At 41.7% G+C, this 22,472-nt stretch overlaps 2 protein-coding genes across 4 annotated transcripts in view; both read right to left on the bottom strand.

Moving 5' to 3' along the window:
* oxsr1b (oxidative stress responsive kinase 1b) overlaps positions 1-15,247 on the bottom strand; it is a 99,124-nt gene extending 83,877 nt beyond the window's left edge. For all 3 annotated transcript variants that reach the window (XM_083655090.1, XM_083655088.1, XM_083655089.1), the window contains exon 1: positions 15,027-15,247. In XM_083655090.1, coding sequence (XP_083511216.1) covers positions 15,027-15,096 — 70 coding nt within the window. In that variant the 5' untranslated portion in view covers positions 15,097-15,247. The remainder of the gene's footprint in view (positions 1-15,026) is intronic.
* Positions 15,248-16,811: 1,564 nt separating this feature from the next.
* On the bottom strand, positions 16,812-21,559 carry myd88 (MYD88 innate immune signal transduction adaptor). The gene is made up of 5 exons (XM_083655142.1): positions 21,108-21,559; positions 20,565-20,693; positions 18,793-18,970; positions 18,088-18,179; positions 16,812-17,589 (listed from the first exon to the last, which is right to left on the bottom strand). Exons 1-5 carry the CDS (start codon positions 21,415-21,417, stop codon positions 17,435-17,437), a joined length of 864 nt encoding a protein of 287 aa, XP_083511268.1. The 5' UTR covers positions 21,418-21,559; the 3' UTR covers positions 16,812-17,434.
* Between the last annotated feature and the right edge of the window lie 913 nt (positions 21,560-22,472).

Below are 22,472 nucleotides of genomic sequence, written 5' to 3'. Positions count from 1 at the left end.
GCATTGCAGCAGCGCCGGGTGCAAGCGACATCTAATCTGCTAACCAGTCTGATGCCACACATGTGCTGACCAGTCTGATGCCACACATGTGCTGACCAGTCTGATGCCACACATGTGCTGACCAGTCTGATGCCACACATGTGTTACCCAGTCTGATGCCACACATGTGTTACCCAGTCTGATGCCACACATGTGCTAACCAGTGTGATGCCACACATGTGCTGACCAGTCTGATGCCACACATGTGTTACCCAGTCTGATGCCACACATGTGTTACCCAGTCTGATGCCACACATGTGCTAACCAGTCTGATGCCACACATGTGCTGACCAGTCTGATGCCACACATGTGCTAACCAGTGTGATGCCACACATGTGCTGACCAGTCTGATGCCACACATGTGCTGACCAGTCTGATGCCACACATGTGCTGACCAGTCTGATGCCACACATGTGCTGACCAGTCTGATGCCACACATGTGCTAACCAGTCTGATGCCACACATGTGCTGACCAGTCTGATGCCACACATGTGTTACCCAGTCTGATGCCACACATGTGTTACCCAGTCTGATGCCACACATGTGTTACCCAGTCTGATGCCACACATGTGTTACCCAGTCTGATGCCACACATGTGCTAACCAGTCTGATGCCACACATGTGCTAACCAGTCTGATGCCACACATGTGCTGCTAACCAGTGTGATGCCACACATGTGCTAACCAGTCTGATGCCACACATGTGCTAACCAGTCTGATGCCACACATGTGCTGCTAACCAGTGTGATGCCACACATGTGCTAACCAGTCTGATGCCACACATGTGCTAACCAGTCTGATGCCACACATGTGCTGCTAACCAGTGTGATGCCACACATGTGCTAACCAGTCTGATGCCACACATGTGCTGCTAACCAGTGTGATGCCACACATGTGCTAACCAGTGTGATGCCACACCTGTGCTAATGGCTAACCAGTGTGATGCCACACAGACACAAAGGCTGCATATGAAGCAGGCAGTGTAGGCTGTTGGCTCACTGCTACAGTGTGCCTGCTGCCTCGTTGGCACAGCGCTGCTGTATTACAGCATCTCCCACTGCCAGAGGCAAAAGGGGAAAACAGGGCGTGGACGGTGTCCTATACAGCAGGATTAGATACCATGAGGTTTCTGGGTCATCTGAGCCAACGGGTGCTCATATATCTGAATCTTGTTTTTGTAAATGAAAACGTTAGGCAAGTTAAACATTAGGAATGAAGATTGATTAACAGCTGTGATTAGGGCTGGGTTAAAAGAAATCTATTTTGAATCGATTTTTATTTTAATCCTTTGATATTGATTCATATGTCCATATTTAAAAAAAGATTATTATTATTTTTTATAAACATAGGCTATAATATTATAGGCTGTGTGTGGTAATTGAAACATAGTTTCAAGTTGACGTTTATTTATGTTGAAACAAAAACATAAATACTGTAGGCTACATAAATGGAAATGTTTGATCACTAATATCTACTTTTAGAAATTATATAGGCTGAAATCAAATCACTGTGCATAATTGTGAAAGTGTCTTTATTGACAGATGAAAAGGCTGTTATTTACCCTTTGTCACCACCTGGTGACAAAGGGTAACATATGTGTGTACCATTACAGCATTACTGTATGTGTAACTGGTGACATGTGTAACTAAAACCATTAAAATTGACGGTCCGCCACTTTTTTTCCCCATGTATCTACCGGGCCTTGGCGCAAAAAAGGTTGGGAACCCCTGTGTTACATAACTGGACAGTAGGGCTGTGGCGATTCACTTATCTCCCGATTCAATACTATCATGATTCTTGGGTGCCGATTCGATTTATATTGCGATTCTTAACACGTTAACTGCCAGCGACGTATGCATACGTCAAAAAAAATCCAGCGCTTCACTGCCAAGGACGTATGGATACGTCAAAAAAATCGTTTTTTTTTTTTTGACGGTGGGGCGTTGATCAATCCTTTTTACGTCTCCTATACAATTATTGGAGGTATTGAATGTGTATAATCTATTTTACCGACCCACTAAGTGTTGACAGTGCTCCCCCAGACGAGCGAAATCAAAGAAAAAGGGAGCAAGCCATTCAAGGAAATGGCCAGGCGATTTTACAGTATTACATTCTCATGAAAATGGTTGGGGGAAAACGCTCTCGTTTTCGCGCTGATTGCTGGCGATGCGGGATTGCAAATTTACATAATACATTACAGGTGGAACACACTTTGAAACACGCAGCATAAATATGACCAGAATCGCAAAAGCTTCTCTCAACCAAAACTCCCAAGAAGCGAGCGAGTCCATGCCGACTTCCTCAAACAGCAGCCTGCAGACAGGCACAGGACAGCAGCAAAAGCACTGAGACTGGGGCCGCTGCAGCCAAGAAGAGGGAGGAGTTGAAGCAACTCTGCCTCTCGCTCTCTCCCTCTCTCTCTCTCTCTCTCTCTCGCTCTCTCTCTCTCCCTCCCTCCCTCTCTCTCTCTCTCTCTCTCCCTCTCCCCCTCTCACTAGGATTAAACCTAGTGCGTCTCCCTCCCGAGAGGGAGGGAGAGAGAGAGAGAGGGAGGGAGAGCGAGAGGGAGGGAGAGAGAGAGAGAGAGAGAGAGAGAGGGAGGGAGAGCGAGGGGAAGGGAGAGAGAGAGAGAGAGAGAGAGAGAGCGAGAGGGGGAGGGAGAGAGAGAGAGAGAGAGAGACAAAAATGAATGGTTAAAGTGACAGTTCTATCGAATTTCACAAAAAGCCGTTTATCTCTGAATATTTATTCTGATGCTAAAACCATGCTGTATTCAACTGCTAATGCTTACATAACTACTAACTCTACAAACTAACTCTTTTAGACAGAGAAAGTACACATTCTATTAGTACTTTTGAGATATTGTATGTTCACAAACTCCAAGCAGAAAATAATCCTCGGCGCTTGTAAAATGAGCCACAATCCTCAAAAAACGGCTTGGCAGAAGCTACCTACAGCAAGAAAAAAACGGCTGGCAGTCAATGTGTTAAGTATTGCGATTCTACGATTATTGCGATTCGATATTACGATTTATTGCGATTTTTGTTTATTTTTTTCTTTTATTTTTTCAGTTTGCTTTTTTACACTAGATTAGAACATGGGAAAAGTTGAATCATACACTAGAGACTGTATATTATATATCATGAGTAGGGCTGGGCGATATAGTTAAAAACAGGGGCGGACTGGGATCATAATTCAGGCCGGGCATTAGATACCAAGCAGGCCAGGCCGATATGGGCCGACGCGCGTGAAATTTGGGCCGTTTGAAGCCCAATTTGGGCCGTTTGAAGCCAGATTTGGGCCGTTTGAAGTCCAATTTTACAATGAGATGCACCCACTTTAACCCTGAAGTGTAATTATTACTTCAGACTAACTAATAAAGTAATAAAACCACTAGTAAACCAGTAGGCGGCGCCTGGCCTGCTGTTCAGTTAGTGGCCTGACTGCAAGCACCCCAAAAAAAAAAAAAAAAAAAAAAATCCGATTATCGATTCTGGAATAAAAGATCGATTCAAAAAATCGTGACATTAAAAATCGCGATACTTAGGTGAATCGATTTTTTCCCCCACCCCTACTGGACAGTCATGTAATTCAGTAGGGGTGCACCGATCACGTTTTTTGCCACCGATCACCGATTGCCGATCACCTATGAGAAATATTTTTTTATTTTTTTATTTTTTTATTTTTTAAGCAGCTATAGCAGTCTATTATAGAACAGTTTGCATTTACATATAGGCCTAAATTTCATGCATCAAATTGAAAGTGCAGCACATTTTCTTTTTTTCTCTACATCAATATTTTATACTGTGTAGGCTAAAGGAAACCGCCAACATGATTTTTTGTGTGTGAGATAATTGGAGCACAAGACTGTGTTGAACTAAATGGTTGGTTGGTAGTTCAGTCCAGTTCCCTCAGTTCAGTTTATAAAGGAACAAAAGTATTCCACTTCGGGATTTCCATGTTACCAGTTCAATGCAGTTCAGTTCACTCAACAAAAATACTCCATCCGGGATTTCCCTGTTATACAAGAAAAATAACTTCGACCCAAGGAAACTATTTTATCGATTTATAAGCTAAAGCGGCTAAAGCTAACCGGAGCTATTAACGTTACGAGGATACACGCAAATATGGATCAAACACGTGCAAATGCCTCGGTAGGCGGGAGGACTGGAGGTAACTTCTCTGCTGAGTCTGCTCTAATCACCAGCTGATTTGTGTGATTCAAAGACGCAAGGGGTGTGTTGACAGTCTGGTGTGGTGTGTGGAGGTGAGTACTGACGAAAGCAAAGCGTGTGCTTTGCAACACAATGATATAAACGTTAGAGCACAATATGAAAGTTAAACGATAGACAGTGAAGACATGAAAATGGGCTGCCTCATGTTTCTCACGTGCAGCATGATCGGCTATGCAATCGGCGACAATAAAGAAATATCTGCAATCAGCCGATTGCATATTTGAGGTCAAAATCGGCCGATACAGATTGCGTGCCGATCGATCTCTGCACCCCTATAATTCAGGTTACAGCTCAAAAAACATGTTTTAGTATCACTAACCAAATCGATATTGAAATTAATCGAATCGGAATCTAATCGAATTGGGATTAATCGATTCGGAACCTTGTGAATCGGAAATTCGGAATCAAATCGATTCTTGAAATTTGAACCAATACCCAGCCCTAGCTGTGATGTTGTGATATGTTTGGTTGAAATGGGGTAGAAATTTGATAGTACTGACTGACGTCAACATACTGTGGATTACAGTTATGATTGAAATCCTGAAAAATGAACTTCTGATGTGAAAAAACTTGAAAAACGAAAGAAATTCGATTTTTGTGATTTTTTTTTTTGCATAAATAGGGGATGTGATCTCAAAAAAAAAATCCATTTTTCATTTCAGCTCGACTAATTTATGCTTCATCGCTCAACACTTTTGAAACCATATCTCGACATATATGACGTCTTTAGTGACAGAAAAAATGTCTCGACACTTTTCTTTGATGTCGCGTACCTGGAGAATGTTGTTATGTCGTGGACACAGTCATATTTTGTCACACACTGTGATTGGCTATAGAGAGAGTTCCGTCGGTGTAGCGGTGACAGCCAGCCTGCCCGGGCCAGCAGCTGCCTCCTCCGGGAAAAGCAGACAGGGCTAGTTGTGGGCGGAGTCAGGGCTCGGTGTGGGCAGAGCAGAGGTCTGGAGAAGCAGAGTGATTCTCTGTCAAAACCGATGCGGGGAGCGACAGATATGACTGCCCGAGTGCCCGTGGTTATTTTTCGCATTTAGGAGTCGAGCAAGATGTTCTTACAGTGAGTTGAACTCAGAAGAAGGCGACAACATTAACGTTGCAGGCAGCAGTTAAACTGTTCCTCGGAATGAAGCCAAGGGGAGAGACGCTGTTCCTCGGGGCTGTTACCGTGGAGGAGACAACTTTCGTCAAAGTATAAATTAAAAACGCAGTGCAACTCTTTTATTTCTGTCGAGAGACGCTTATCAAAACTTCCAAGCACCCTATCATAAATGAACCTTTACTCTTCACAATAAACTTCTTAACTGCCCAGACCTGGAAAGTCCAGTGAGGACTTTCCATTTGCCCATAAGCTACAATGTTTGCTCTGTTGGGAGTTGACATCTTAAAAAGGAATGCTTGCATTCAGGAACAGGCCCACTCCTCCTCTTATGGTACATCTAAGGACAACGCAACTGCACTACGTTAATAACACCAAATATAAAGAGTGAAGTGCTTCATACTGTGCAGCATGTTGCTGAAGTTCATACTGTGCAGCATGTTGCTTCATACTGTGCAGCATGTTGCTTCATACTGTGCAGCATGTTGCTTCATACTGTGCAGCATGTTGCTTCATACTGTGCAGCATGTTGCTTCATACTGTGCAGCATGTTGCTTCATGCTGTGTGCAGCATGTTGCTTCATACTGTGCAACATGTTGCTTCATACTGTGCAGCATGTTGCTTCATACTGTGTAGCATGTTGCTTCATACTGTGCAGCATGTTGCTTCATACTGTGCAGCATGTTGCTTTATACTGTGTAGCATGTTGCTTCATACTGTGCAGCATGTTGCTTCATACTGTGCAGCATGTTGCTTCATGCTGTGTGCAGCATGTTGCTTCATACTGTGCAGCATGTTGCTTCATACTGTGCAGCATGTTGCTTCATACTGTGCAGCATGTTGCTTCATACTGTGTAGCATGTTGCTTCATACTGTGCAGCATGTTGCTTCATACTGTGCAGCATGTTGCTTTATACTGTGTAGCATGTTGCTTCATACTGTGCAGCATGTTGCTTCATACTGTGCAGCATGTTGCTTCATACTGTGCAGCATGTTGCTTCATGCTGTGTGCAGCATGTTGCTTCATACTGTGCAACATGTTGCTTCATACTGTGCAGCATGTTGCTTCATACTGTGCAGCATGTTGCTTCATACTGTGTAGCATGTTGCTTCATACTGTGCAGCATGTTGCTTCATACTGTGCAGCATGTTGCTTCATACTGTGTAGCATGTTGCTTCATACTGTGCAGCATATTGCTTCATACTAGCTTCATACTGTGTAGCATGGTGCTTCATACTGTGCAGCATGTTGCTTCATACTGTGCAGCATGTTGCTTCATACTGTGTAGCATGTTGCTTCATACTGTGCAGCATATTGCTTCATACTAGCTTCATACTGTGTAGCATGGTGCTTCATACTGTGCAGCATGTTGCTTCATACTGTGCAGCATGTTGCTTCATACTGTGCAGCATGTTGCTTCATACTGTGTAGCATGTTGCTTCATACTGTGCAGTATGTTGCTTCATACTGTGCAGCATGTTGCTTCATACTGTGTAGCATATTGCTTCATACTGTGGAGCATGTTGCTTCATACTGTGCAGCATGTTGCTTCATACTGTGCAGCATGTTGCTTCATACTGTGTAGCATGTTGCTTCATACTGTGCAGCATGTTGCTTCATACTGTGCAGCATGTTGCTTCATACTGTGTAGCATATTGCTTCATACTGTGGAGCATGTTGCTTCATACTGTGCAGCATGTTGCTTCATACTGTGCAGCATATTGCTTCATACTTGCTTCATACTGTGTAGCATGTTGCTTCATACTGTGTAGCATATTGCTTCATACTGTGGAGCATGTTGCTTCATACTGTGCAGCATGTTGCTTCATACTCATGTTGCTTCATACTGTGTAGCATGTTGCTTCATACTCATGTTGCTTCATACTGTGTAGCATATTGCTTCATACTGTGGAGCATGTTGCTTCATACTGTGCAGCATGTTGCTTCATACTCATGTTGCTTCATACTGTGTAGCATGTTGCTTCATACTCATGTTGCTTCATACTGTGCAGCATGTTGCTTCATACTGTGTAGCATGTTGCTTCATACTGTGCATCATGTTGCTTCATACTGTGTAGCATGTTGCTTCATACTGTGCAGCATGTTGCTTCATACTGTGTAGCATGTTGCTTCATACTGTGTAGCATTTTGCTTCATACTGTGCAGCATATTGCTTCATACTGTGTGCAGCATATTGCTTCATACTGTGCAGCATGTTGCTTCATACTGTGCAGCATGTTGCTTCATACTGTGCAGCATGTTGCTTCATACTGTGTAGCATATTGCTTCATACTGTGGAGCATGTTGCTTCATACTGTGCAGCATGTTGCTTCATACTCATGTTGCTTCATACTGTGTAGCATGTTGCTTCATACTGTGCAGCATGTTGCTTCATACTGTGCAGCATGTTGCTTCATACTGTGCAGCATGTTGCTTCATACTGTGCAGCATGTTGCTTCATACTGTGCAGCATGTTGCTTCATACTGTGCAGCATGTTGCTTCATACTCATGTTGCTTCATACTGTGCAGCATGTTGCAGCATGTTGCTTCATACTGTGCAGCATGTTGCTTCATACTAGGGATGGGCATTTCTAGCAAAAACACTATTCGAAATTCGCTGGCCAAATTCGAATTTAATTCGAAATTCGAAAATAAATAAAAAAATGTAAAAAAAATGTTTGTTTTTTTTTGTGAGTGAAATGTTGCATTGTCTCCCCTGATTCTAAGTCTACGGCTTTATTAATTAATATAAAAAGCTTCTGCTGTGGATTTTTAGCTCAAACAAGCATTGCACCACTGAAGTAAAGAACATGTTACATGACATTGACATTTTCGAAAATAAAAAACAGTTTTGACAATCATGAGTGGTTCATTAAATATTTAGTAGGCTCAGGTCTGAGTGCCAAAGGGGTGCCAAAGTCACCCCCTCTCCCTCTTCATGGGATTTCATCCGCCATTCATTTTTCCATAAACCTTGCTTAAAATGCTTATAAAAATTGTTTTACTTGCTCAAACCAAGCGATTTGACTATACTTAGAATCAGGGGAGACAATGCAACATTTCACTAAAAAAAAATTTTTTTTTTTTTTTTCGAATTTCGAATTTCAATAATAAAAGTCGACCTTGATAATAACAACGATTATTCGAAAATTCGAAATTCGATGCCCATCCCTACTGTGTAGCATGTTGCTTCATACTGTGTAGCATTTTGCTTCATACTGTGCATGTTGCTTCATACTGTGCAGCATGTTACTGTGCAGCATGTTGCTTCATACTGTGCAGCATGTACACTTGAGTCCATATGTATTTGGACATTGGACACAATCTTCATAATTTTGGCTCTGTACACCACCACAATGGACTTGAAATGAAACAATCAATATGTGCTTTAACTGCAGACTTCCAGCTTTAATTCGGGGGTAGTTACACCCAAATCAGGTGAACGGTGTAGGAATTACAATACATAAGGGACCAAAATTACATTGACATCATTCATGTCCACGTGTGGGCATGAATGATGTCAATGGAACAAGTGGTTCCCTTGTATTTATTGATGATTATTGATGATACTCATTTGTTGGTCAATACAAGAAAAATAGTAGCCCAAAGTAATCTTATCAGATGAGCTAAGCAGCAGGTCTCTCTGTGAGAGCCGTGTCAATGGTGTCCTTCATGAGAGGTGACCAGCAGCGTGGCTCTGTGTTTGCCTTTCCTGCCCTCACCAGGCCAGTGTGCCCGCCCGCCCACTACGTGACGTCAGACGGCCTTTATTACATTTCCTCTGCATACCTCGCTGACATTCCACACATTATTCTAAGGTACAATGAGAGATCTCACACATGACTAGCAAGCACACCAGCAGCCATTGCCTGCTTGTGTCTTACAACCCCACATCCCAGAATGCAGCATTCTAACACAGTCCCAGTACTAGTTAGTTAGTGAAGTTGACAGTATGTAAGAGAAAGGGGCGATGTGATGATGGGCCTTGCTTGTCATCGTGGTTAAGTGCACTATAACTTGACAACGCTGACGATTTCTAAACCAACTGAGGAAAGGACAAGCAACAGGAGGATGGCTGCTGCTGGTAGATCAAAGTTGAAGAACAAAGTTTCCAGTCCAGTTTGGCCAACAAGAAAGATCCAGTGTGGTCCAGAGAGAGTGAGAGCTGTACTCTGGCTCTGTCAAATATGATCCAATGCTCGTTGGGGTGGAAATAGTGGGCGTGAACCATGTAATAACAAGTCCTCTTTCCCTGTGGAAGTTACCAAAACAATAGCTCTGCTGAGCATGCTGGGAATCCAGGGCCATCCTCGGAACACCGACTTTCCAGCTGAGAAACGGCTTAAATACAATATCTTAAATACAGTACCTCTTAAATACAGTATCTTCACAAGAGTTTTTATAATAGTGTAGTGGGGAGAGCAAGGAGCCAAGCTTGCTCTTGCCCTCATCGCCATGTTAACTCAGAGTGACTAACCGGTGACTGCAACCAACCAAAACTCTCAATTAAAAAGCCTATTTGCAGTATGCAATACTGCAATTGTATTTACCCATTCCCTCCCTGCATACACACACAAACACACCACTACCTCAACTCAACCCGGCCCTACTTAATTGTGCAACCCTGATACCATCCAAACATGAAACCACACTAGACACTTCAGCAATTTCCTTGGTCATGTGAGTTTCAAAATAAAATGTGAGGCATCTGTCTGCCTCCTGGGTTGCCCACACAGAGTAAGTTATGCAATATGCATGTTCCCTATTTTGTTTTGACACTGGGCATATGTTGAGGGAAACCTTTACGGGAAATGTCAAGATGGTAACCTGAGCAGAAACCGTTTCAGAGTAGTGACCTGACTTCAATGTCATCCCTGGTCTAGGTTGGGGGAGAGTGTCTTCAGTCAGAGCTTAAATGCCTGGCTATCCCTGGGTATAGTCTGAAAGGACAGAGAGTAGAGGGAGACTGTGGGCAGCTTTTCATATCAACAGGGAGCAGATGCCAACAGGAGGACTTCACATGTTTAACTTGTGTTCATAAGGAGCCTGTGGGACAGAGCGTCACAGGGTTTCGTCAATTCGGGTGGCACACAGGGTAGACTTTAACTCCTCAAGATTTGGGGGAAAAAATGGTAATCAGCTTTAACTAATTGGTAAAGGTATCTTTCTGGGGCGTGTAAAAAAAACAGGCTTATGCCTACCCCACACTACAGGATTTTCAAATCCTTGAAGATTATAAAAATCTTGAGAGCCCACACACTACAGGACAGAGAGAGCCGATTTTTTAACATTTCAATCTTGGAACACACACACAATCGCGTCTGTTCAAACGCAACCCCACACACTAGAAGATTATGCCGAAGATTCACCTTGGAAGCAGGGCTCGACGTTAACTTTTAAAATGCCTATTCAGTGTGCGCACCGGGTGTAGTAGTAGTAATAATGATAATAATAATAATAATAATAATAATAATAATAATAATAATAATAATAATAATAATAATAATAATAATACATTTGTGTCATTTCGTTTTCTAAACAAATCTTATTTTTTGTTTTTATAATGCATTTGCACTGAAAGGATTTGTTTAACTAATATTTGCGCGGACAGCCGCGTCCATTCGGGGTGTAACTGTGCACAGCCAGGCGAAAACCGTCTACACAGGTGTCTTGTGGAGGGGCGCGTCTGCTGATTTGACTCACTTTTCCGTGCGGACACTCGCCGATGCGGGAAGCATATGAGACCTAAGCGCTTGTTGTAGGCTACATGCTTTGCAGTATAGCATTAGTTTTCCGTCCCGTTCAAAGACGCACGGGTATTTCACCTCGATGACAATTTCCTCGTTCTTTGTTTCTCTGCGGGGCTGCGAAAAACTGTAATGGAAACGCAGCTACTACTGGCTCTCTGCTCAAGATGCAATCGCCTGTCGGGTTGTAAATATCTAACATGTTAGATATGCCCGATTCACAATCGGGAAGAGGCAGTCTTCCCGATTGTGAATCTTTGAACCCCACACACTACAGGATCATTTGGGAAGATTATCTGCCCGACGCGGCTCAAATCGGGAGCACCCCCGAGAAAATCGGGAGGGGGGAATCTTGGCCATAATCTTGCAAATTATCCTGTAGTGTGGGGTAGGCATTACTGTACAATTCTTTCATACAACCAAAATTAAATCCCCTTTTAGATTGGCCAAAAATCCCACTAATATGCACAAACTAGTGGCATTTTCTTCAGTCTAGAAGTTAGCTGGCCCGTTTAGCCGATAGAGCGACCCTGCAAGTGAGGCAGGTTATTAACTAGGGGTGGGAATCTCTAGGCACCTCACAATTCGATTTCGATTCAGAGGGCTACAATTCGATGATAAAATGATTATCGATTATAGATGCATTTTTATTTTATTTTTCAAAACATGTTTTCTTTTTTCTCACTGTGTGACTACTTTTAAAATAAAGTGTATTTTGAATTGCAATGTAATGATCCATAATTAAAATAAACAGATTAGGGCTGCACAATATTGGAAAAAACTGGCATTGCGATATTTCCCCCACCTGCTATATATATTGCGATATGAAAAAATACAGCTAGGTCCATAGCTGGGTTTCAAAAAAATTGTACTGGTTGGACTTTTGATGTAGAAAATTAAGCAATATCACACGAGAGGGAGTGCTGTTGTTGGCTAATATCGCCACTGCTGTGATTCGGTCGCAGGCACGAGGCCGCAGGCCGAGTGCCGAAGATAATCATTAGACAACAACAGCATGACCTTGAGTGTGATATTGCATTTATACAACAGTTCTATTAAACAAAGCTGATTAAAAAAAATGACAAAAAGCTGAGAAAATATATGATTTCTCTATTTATTCCTCCGCCAACTACTCTACAGCTGTGAAGCGTTTTGTTGATTAGGGCAGCTGTGAAGCGGAGTGATCTACACACAGTGAAGCGCCAGTGCGTTATCATGAAATATCGGCACTGGTAGGATCCCTCTTGTCCAATCAAATTGCTCGGCCGGAACTACCTGTTGTATAACAGGTATTAGTAAGTTGATAATCATGATCCATTCCCACCCCAAGATAAACTAAGCATGCTGCAGTCAGACCTTGAAATAGCCTGACCAGTTTAAAACCTATGTTGACAATTTGGCTCTCAATCCATCACACCGTGTAGGAAAATGCCACAAAACTGGTTTCTATACAAGAAGAGCTTTATCTCTGTCTGAATGCTAAGAAGCAGGGCGTTATCTTGAGGGGTGCCCCCAGTTGAACCTTTCCTAGAAACGGACGGGAAATGCGTAGAGCAGGTAAGTTAAATACAAGTCTAAAAAAATTACACAAAACGGTTCATTTGAAGCGAGCAGAATGGACCCTCTATAAACACATAGATTCCCTGTAGGGAAAGGCACCCACCACTTGGGTAAAGTAAACCAAGACCTGTGTAATTTCAAGCACATTTATGGACTTCCACGAATGTGATGATTTGAGAGGACAACACATTGCCTATGTGCCTCAGGACTTACTCTCCTTCTCATCTGTAGGCTACTAAGTAAGGCTGCAAAAGGTAGGCTAAGGTCAGTATGACTCAAGGAAAATCTCCATTTCCTCTGGCTGTGTAACCTTCAGCCATCCCCAAATCTCACGATGGCTTGATATTGCACAGGAAAGTTGGTAGAGTATCATAGATATTCAACATGTCTTCTGTCATGTTGAAGAATTTAAAGGGACATTTGGCTAGTAATTGATTAATTAATGTGTTGTATTTTTTTTTTTTACTTTCTGGACATACTTTCTCCCATACCAACACAAGCTTATTCTGCACATTATTAAGAACTAGATTACAAAATCTTAATTTAATTAGGTTTAAGCCCAGAGCAGGTCAACAGGTGCTGTTGATGATGTTACACAGAAAATGATCAAGTGACTTACAATCGACTGTGATGGACGTGCTAGAAGTAGAATAGTGATTAATCGTCTATAAAGAGGTCCCACATAACTGGATTAATTCAGGCAGTAAATTACCCAAATAATAACCCTGCTCTGAGGAAAGACTGCCCATAGCCAATACTGTGAGTGTTTTGGAAAGAGGCTATGTGCACTGCTTTTTTATTTTATATTTTGTTCAAAACCTTTGCAGGTTGGGTTCAGGTTTAAAGTACTTGTACTTCCCTTGTACAATTCTAAACGTCACGTAACCAGTGGCGTGCCTGACCAAGTTGGTGCCCTAGGCAAGATTTTTGCTGGTGCCCCCCCCCTCCCCCCTCCCCCAAAGAAAATGTAATAAAAAAGATATCGCAGCTAATCCAGCACTGCAGTGCAGGCTCAGAATCGCCCTTCCCCAGTGGCGCTGGAAGTACTTTTAGGTAGGGGGTGCTGTAAGGAAGGGTCTCTCGGTGCTGCCCGTGAGGGCAGCGCCGAAGAAAATTTTAAGTTTTTTGGACTTTCATCCATATTTAGAAGAATATTTAATTTTAAATTAACATTAGGATTATACTGTTGTGATGTCATTATTCAGTATCTTCTCCTTTTCTCACTCACTTTCATGTAAGCACCTGCTCTCCCTTTAGTCGTTTTACACTACAACAGACAGAAACACAGGCATAAACACTGAACTTATCATTATTATTATTATTATTATTATTATGGAAAACCAGATTATGATGAAAATCAAACACTTTTGAAGAGAGAGCGTATGAAATAAGATTAGAGCTGAGAAGCACAAACTGTTTTTTAATGCATCTTGTTGGTGGTATAAACACAAGATAGCCAAATCCAACAATTTCGAAAATCCATTTCTTGCCACCAGGGGGTGCTGCAGCACCCTCAGCACCCACCTTCCAGCTCCCTTCCCCCACTCTGGGAAAAAGCTCCGAGCAGGTAGAAGGGGGCGCGGCCGCGCAGGGGGTGGGGTGGTATGGATTAGGGACCATGGTGAAAGTGCTGCAGCCCGGGCAGCCAGAAAGCCAGAATTAGAAAAATGATTTCACTATTATTTAAAGACTTAAGACGTTGTTCTTCTTATTTTTGTCTACTATTGTAAAATAATAGTAGGCCTATTATCTTGAAAAAGTATTTGTAAAAAAAAAAAAAAAAAAAAAATTTTTTTTTTTTTTTTTTTTTTTACCCTCTCTGGCGCCCCTAACGGCTCAAGCGCCCTTAGCATTTGCCTAGTTCGCCTAATGGACGGCACGCCACTGCACGTAACGTTACTATTCTAATAATTTCGTAGATGTGAAATGCTCTCTTCAGAGCAGATCAAAAAGGTATTCGTTTTGAACATGAGTAACGGGCTGTTCAAAGCGGTCTATTCCAGCAAATAGTCAGAGCCTGGGTTGACTATAACGTTGCACCGCTCGTTTACTACCAACGTATAGCCCGTGTGGACGGAGTCTTCCCTTTCACCGGAAACGTTCCATTGACTCTCAGTCAAAACACCGCCCAGCTGGGATTGCCAAATTGAAAATACACGCGGAACTTTACCTAGCTTACGAGAAAGATGCTTTCTGCTGTATTACATACCGGTAACATACATTATGGTTTCTGTTGTGTTAGCTTGTTAGTGAACTAATGCCAGACATTCATACACTGTTAAGTTAGTTAATAAATTATATAAGCTAACGTTAACACGCTAGGGTCACATACCAATCACCTCCTGTAGCTCATAGTCATCTTTGTTGATGGACCATGGTTGGGAGCTCAGGTCCTCCGACATGGCTGAGGAGTTTGTTGAGGCCGTGCTATCTGTAAAAACGATGTCGGATCCAAAGACTGACTGTAAAAAGAAGTTAAAGTAATCCCAACAGGACCAACAAGGGCGACACTTCCCCTTCTTTGCGAATCCTGCAGCACTCCTGTCATTCCCAAAGTTTGACACTAGCCCAACAGCCCCGCCTACCGCATTCCTGTTGAGCAAATGTGGACCTTCCCAGCGGACATATTGCGCGTGGGACGGTTCCGTATTGTACTACTGTAGCTTTAGCTGGGGCTTAATTTGACAGCTGAGCAGGCAGACCTGTTCGCGTTAATGTTATTCAGACAGCAGCCACAATGGTGTAAAGATTAGCCCGAACCCAGTGTGCGCTGAGAAACTCCTTGGAACACTCACAAAACGAAAGCAGCAGAGTTCCGCCACACGCAATATGGCGGGTTGTGGGTGTCGAAAAAGGCGTGTTGCTCCAGCAACATCCTGCGCTGTGATTGGGCAATATCGTTTAGTTTGCTTTATGATTGGATGTTCAACTGTGAATTGTGAAGTGGGACCCCGCCCTAGTACCGCTTTGCAACATTCTGTTAGCGACCTCTGGCGGTATATTTTACAACATGCAGCTTTTGTAAAATCATGCCACCTGCTGGACCCCCATTTGATGAGAGTTTGCCTGTTAGATATGATTTTGTACATAATTCCATGTCTATCTGTATTGTAGGTAGAGAGATAACACTGACACTATGATACAAACAAAGATTTATTCTACATTCTCTAATTGTGTTAACTTCTTGCAAATTAAATAATTGTGAAGCAATTCATCAATTTGCTGGGGGGACCCACTGCCCCCCCCCCCCCCCCCTTAATTTAATGTTAAGTATGCAGCATAGTGGTCAAAAGCAATTATCATAATTCAAAATCAAGGAACCAAATTAAATTATACAGTCAAAAATATAATTCTAATTTAAATTATAAAGTCAAAATCAGTCCATTAAACAATACACACGAATTAGAGGTCTTGAGTGATAAATAGGAATTTAAAATAGGTGTACGATATGTAGACTAAAGAGAATAATATAAAAATGAAAAATAAAATAAATATTCTGGTGAGAGAAGCAGCTACAGCTGCGTTAATGTAACGTATAGTGACCAGGGAGATTCCGTCAGTGGAGGGGTTTCAGGCCTGTTGATTAGGCCAGTGATTCTCAAATGGGGGTCCGGGGACCCCCAGTGGTCCGTGGTACTTTGTGAGGGGGTCCGCGAAAAGTTTTCAGGAAAATAAAAATAAAAACGTTTTTGTTGTTGCAAAAGCTCATAGTTCAATGAAAATCTTTTATGCTTTGAATCTAAAATGGTTCATGGATTACATTCTAATCTAGCAAACCTCTAAATTTAAAAGTAAAGCACGTTACCGTGGAAACAATTAAGCTCAGCCCAAAATCACAAATCAGAATGAGGGGGTCCCCGGTATATGCTATCTTGTAAGTGGTCCTTGGCTGAAAAACATTTGAGAACCTGATTAGGCTGTCTGCGAGTGGGGGGGTAGAGTCCTTAGCAGTGGAGGTTTTGGGGCTTTGTTGGGGAGGCGATCGCAGTTGGGAATAAACTGTTCTTGTTGTGAGAGGTTTTGGTCTTGGCAGACCTCAGCCTCTTGTCGGGGGAGCAATTAACAAATGAATAGTGCCATTAAAAAAGGCACAAAAAGTAGGAGGAGGAAATGATATTCAAACCATTTATTGACTATTAACATTCAAGACAGAATAAATCCACTTTATATCAAATACAAAATGTAAAAACATTGCTGATAAGGGTAGAGGGAAAGGAAGTGAGATGAGATATTACAACAGGAAATTTCACAATCACAATACAGTATCTCTAACTCCTTTTCAATCTCATCTAGAAGTTGACTCCTAAAAGGAAGTGGCCTGTACAAGCACAGTGCTTTTACAGGCTTCACTGAATACAAAGCACACCCTCCTCACCAGACATACCTCATATAAATACAAAATGGTGACAGGCCATAGTATTCTTGAAAATGTAATAATAATAAAAATAAAAATAAAAGTTGTTTGCATTGAGAACATTATTGTAATTAGGCTTCCACTTCCAGCCTGGGTTTCATAGTGATCATTTTCAGAAACCTGTAATCATAATCTCATCTTCAAGGAACCACAAATAGTAGCATTAAAATATATAAAGAACATAATAACTGGTTCAAAAAGCCAGTGTGACATGGGACATGAACAGAATTGACTGTTGACTTTAACTTAATGTTTGGGCATGGTCCCTTTGATCTGAGAAGGAAGGTGTGTTTAACCACAATTAACTGCCTAGTCCGTGTCCGTGATTATGGCAGCGAGAGAGCTTTGGCCAGCCGTATCCAGAACCAGGCCTGTGTGCACGGCCGGGTGTAGTCGCATACGGTCAGGAAGCGCAAGATGCTGGGGAACGGCTTTTTCATAGACTTGTACACCACCGGGATAAGCCGCTTGTTTCGAGCCCCTGTACCGGCAATAGGAGGAAAAGTTAATGAGATGCGTACATGCTGGGCGAAATGTACGCAAAGACATATGTCAGAAAGAGTAAACATCATAAAGGAAGATCTGACTCAGTCTATCAGAAGATCAGTTTGATTTTACGTGCATGTGTAGGCACACACTTGGCAAGTGGAGCAGGGTGACACAATGTGTTCTGCTACAGTCCTCAAGTGCATAGAATGCCATTTGCTAGACACTTTCATCCAAAATACAGTGTGTTTGTTTGGACACACATAGATAGGTACGCAGTGCACAGCTGTATAACAAATAAAAAGTAGCACTGCTTGAATATATGCTTATTGCCTGTGTATGTATATTGCACTGGATGCCAATTTACTGTTATTTCTTGTCTTTTGTTTTTGTCCATCAGCTTTTTGCACCGCACCAAAGTACAGAGCTGAATTCCTCATGTGTACGTGGTGAAAAAAAATCGGAATCTGAACGATGCAACGAAACGCCTTACCAGGACAAAGGCTGAGGGCGAACTTGGTCTGAAAGTCGCAGGCATCGCTGTCGAGGTATTCGTCAGAGATCACCACCACCATCCGCTTGCACCTGCACAGAAGCCCAGATATTCAAATGTTTTCCAACCTTTGAGAGTTCAAAAATAGAGACATTTTCAAAACCAATGCATTTTGGGAACATTCAGAGACTTATTTCCTGCATTCTGGTGACGTTTTATGTATAAAATGACAATGAAAATGCAGTACAAACTTTCATTGAGAAAGGTAAATTCGTCCTTCCATGACGCCTGAAACGTTCATATGCATTTCTTTCCCTCTCTAAACTTTTGTTTTTTTGGTCCACTGAACTAATAACGCAACGCAACCACAGGCTACGTTTTTGGTGTGACATGCATTAAGAAGCAGCAGTCATACTGTAGGACCTAGACTTTTTATGTTACTATGTTTTACTAATACAGTAAATGAGCAGATTTAGAAATTTGATCCAAATATGGAAAAATGGGGAGAAATTACACCACAGAACACCAGTAGAGGGGCATGAAAATCTGAAGTAATTAGGGTCGAAAAGCATGGATGTTATGCTTAAATATGTTATTACAGTCTTGTGCAAAATATGTATAGCATGTAAACAACTAAGTAAGCTAATGTGATATGCCTTGTTGAATAAGGGTATAAGAAGGCAAACAAGATGGGCAACATCCCACCTCTTCTCAATGAGTTCACTAGTGATGGTCCACACACAGGAGCCTGGCAGGACATCTCTGTCAAACACACACAGCTTCAGCTTGTACTCTGTCTGCTCCAACTGCTGGATCATGTCATGGACAAACTTCAAGTCACTCTGGCAGTAGCAGATGAATGCATCAAACAACTCTGGAGTTCCTGCATTCCACACATGTGAAAGATAAGAAAGTTTAGGAAGTATGAGATGGTGTAGTGGAGGGGCAGAGGAATGGTGTAGTTCTGTAGCACTTCCTTCGCACATGTCTGACTAGAGCTTTAAATGATGTGAGATTAGGAGATGATTTTCCTGCATGATACAATATGTGTTCAGGTGTGTTGGAAATTATGAGTTGAGCACAGATGAATGCGTACGTACGAGTTGCTGAAATTTAACATTTATGACACATATGCTAGGGAAAATGGCAGAGAGCATGCAAATCACATCAACAATTGATGGCAAAATATATGTGCTGTATTGTATTAGATTTTGTATATTCTGTGTAAATAATTAATTTACTTATTTGTTTATTAGCCAAAAGGTTGCAATACAATTTGTCTAATAAATTAATTAAAACACCAATTATACGTGTGCCTGAGGTGCATTTTTATCCTCTTCATTCTACTGCTGCGGTACAAGGTAGCTATGTGGGTTTATGATATTTTAAGTGGTTACAATTAATTACAAGGTCCATTTTCATTTATGGGTTGAGCTGATGGATGAATTTCTGCAGTGATGATATTTAGAGGAGCTAACAGTTTGGACTGGTGCTTTGACTTAAAGCAGGACTAAACCCCAAAACACTTTCTTTCAGCTTTTAACCAATATATATGACTTTGGGGGTGGTGTGTGAAGAATTCTGGTCAAAATTTCCACATTTGAGACCAAACTGTTACCATTGTGCCATTTGTATCCTTTTCAGCACCATAAGTTTCCTCTATGGGTTGAACACTGCTTTTTTTGTGCCCTCAAATGAATGGGATATTTGGTACATCGTGACGTCACGGTGGGTTTAGCACGCGCCCCACTCATGTGAAAAATTGTTTTTTTCCCCATTGATTATTACTGTAGTTCACGTGGCGCGAGCCCTTTAAGACCAATGCATCCCTGGGTAATGCCTACTGTGGCTAATATTAGCCGCTAGTTAGTTATGTTATATGGCAGTAAAATGCCACTGAATGACGAAATTGATATAACTTTTAACCATTTCGAGTAACACTGTTTCCATACGGATCACCAGCGTTAGTTTGTTGTTTATAACGTGGCTATATTCATAACGTTTTCTATCTCAGATGCGTTATTTCGAATCCCACATAGATTACGCTGGCTGGGTTTCAGGACGAAACAGTCTCGAGCCACTAACGTTATCTTTAGAGCACAATATTCCTGGAATGCAAGTTTAACTAAACAGTTACATGTCCTCTGCATTCTACATAAAATTAAGATATTACGGGTTGTTTTATTTTGTATGTTAAATACTTACTGGCCAAGATATGTTACTTTATGGGGGAGGAATTCTGCCAGCTAAGGAGGGGAGTGTTGGTGGCCATCTTGCCTGCGGGGTTTTCGGATCGAGTGGAGTGCCGTTTTGCAAGAAATCTGGGGGGTTTAGTCCTGCTTTAACTTGTACTGTAAAATATGTACTATAATAGTGATGCAGAGAATGTTGACTTCATTTTGCATGTTCAATGGTTGGACAATGTAGCCTAATTAAATGAGAAAAAAGTTGGTTCTGGTGTCATAGAGCATGCTGACCTTCGGTGTCCTCCAGAGTGATGCCTGCCCGCTCCTTAGTGCGAGGAACACAGCTGTCAACCTCAGGAACCTGAACTGGGGGGTCAGTCTTCTTCTGCAGATTCTCAAGATACCGCCTGACATCTTCATCTAACATGCAGAATAGTGTCCATGTGCAACATAAACACACACACACACACACACACACACACACACACACACACACACACACACACACAAAGTTATAGCACATACAGAAATAAAAGAATTGACATAAGTTAGTTATGTTTAGAATACTCAAAATTGGCTAAAGCATTTCAATTTCATTTGTATGAAGTCACACAAATACCGTAGCCTACTAACAACTAACTGCTTTCTAAATACCTTAATATGGGAACTACTAGGCTTTAAAAATTATGAATTAAGGGTTTACTAATACTTAAATAATGTTGTGAAGTAAACATTTGCGCCTATTTTGTATATTTAAAAACAGCAACATTTGTGAAAATGCAATAAGAGAATCATTTCCTGGACTACAAAAATATGTCGAGTTAGGCAACCCACCTATCAAGGGACGAAGATCTTCCAAAATATCGTATCTCTCCACCTTCTCAAGGATTGACAGCAACTTCCCAACACTCGCTTCTGTGCTAAGAGCTTGCCAGTCCTCCAGGATATTTATACTCGGGTTTTTAGAGGCTTCATAGTTTTTTATTTCCAAATAACCAAAGCCCATGGCCTCTGCTACAGCCATCCAGTTCGAGGCCACTGCGGTCTTTGGGTTTAAATAAAGTCCCAGCCTTTTTCTCACGGTCATATTCAGTGCAATAAGTGGAGTATTCCACAGGTCAACTTTTGAATCGCCGCAAGCCATACTGTAAAATGTCAGGAGACCTCCTTCAGATGATATAGCGTTACTAGTTACGAAATAATACAAAATAATACATTCCAGGCATTGTACAACGCACTATCTCTGTACTACGTATTAAAGTCGCTTCACGCTGCCACTGCGTACCTGACAAGAGAACAAGGAAATGATGTCAAATCGTCTTTACAGCGGCTGCGTCACACGGGGGAGGGGAGTTCACTTTTTGAAGAAGAAAAAAATTACCCAAAATAAACCGGCGAGCAGTGTTGAAAGAAGTGTTTCTGTTCCCTTTTCTACTCAGATCTCATCTCCAGAATGTGCAGCATTCCCTCCTTTCACTGAAAACACTGGATACAAGGCACTCAGATGTTGACAAAATTGCATTTCCCTTTGTAATAAAATGTTGCAATTGCTAACATCTTTGCATAACTAAACTGTAACTGTTCCATAAATGGGCAACTCTTGAAAAATTATAATGGAGGGACAATGTTTCTGCAGAAGATAACGTCAATGAGGAAAAATACATAATAATAATAACAATAATAACAATAACAATAATAATGATGATAACAAATAAACTGCAACAATATAAACATTATTTAGGACAAAATTGAGCAAGATTGCAATTACTACCTGTTCTGAGGTAGGCTGGAGTTGAGTCAAAACAAAACCGCTGTGTGGTTGGTTCACACTTCCGTTCCGACTGCAGCATTAACGATACACAGGAAACGTAAGAGTGGGTGAATGATAAAGGTGCTCAGTAAAATTGAAGTGTTCAGGCATAAACAACAACATATGCATTTCACAACTTCCCCCAATGGAACTACTAACACGTCATCAGTGTGTAACAGATTTAAAACTACAATGTTGCAGCACTGAAGTCTCCATCTTCTGTGCATCCATCTGTGTTTGACTCTTTGCTGTGAGGCACATCACAAGTTTTTGCTTCTAGAGGAAAAGAAGTCTATGCTTCTGTCCCGATGCTGTTTGGTGTGAGATGGGACTTTCTTTACTCTTGCTGAGGGTCCTGCAGCACACAGAAAAAAAAATTAAACTGGTCT

This window comes from Poromitra crassiceps (genome assembly GCF_964638095.1).
Source record: "Poromitra crassiceps genome assembly, chromosome: 2".
Taxonomy (NCBI): Eukaryota; Metazoa; Chordata; class Actinopteri; order Beryciformes; family Melamphaidae; genus Poromitra; species Poromitra crassiceps.
Note: the sequence above shows the minus strand (reverse complement) of the source record. Positions and strands in the feature narration are given on the sequence as shown.

Bases quoted from the DNA above. Each gene is read 5' to 3' on its own strand.
- myd88 (XM_083655142.1), bottom strand. From the start codon at position 21,417: ATGGCTTGCGGCGATTCAAAAGTTGACCTGTGGAATACTCCACTTATT. The intron at 20,694-21,107 runs GTGGGTTGCCTA...TCTGCATGTTAG, and splicing joins AGATCTTCGTCCCTTGATAG to ATGAAGATGTCAGGCGGTAT. The intron at 17,590-18,087 runs GTAAGGCGTTTC...TTGCCGGTACAG, and splicing joins CGCCCTCAGCCTTTGTCCTG to GGGCTCGAAACAAGCGGCTT.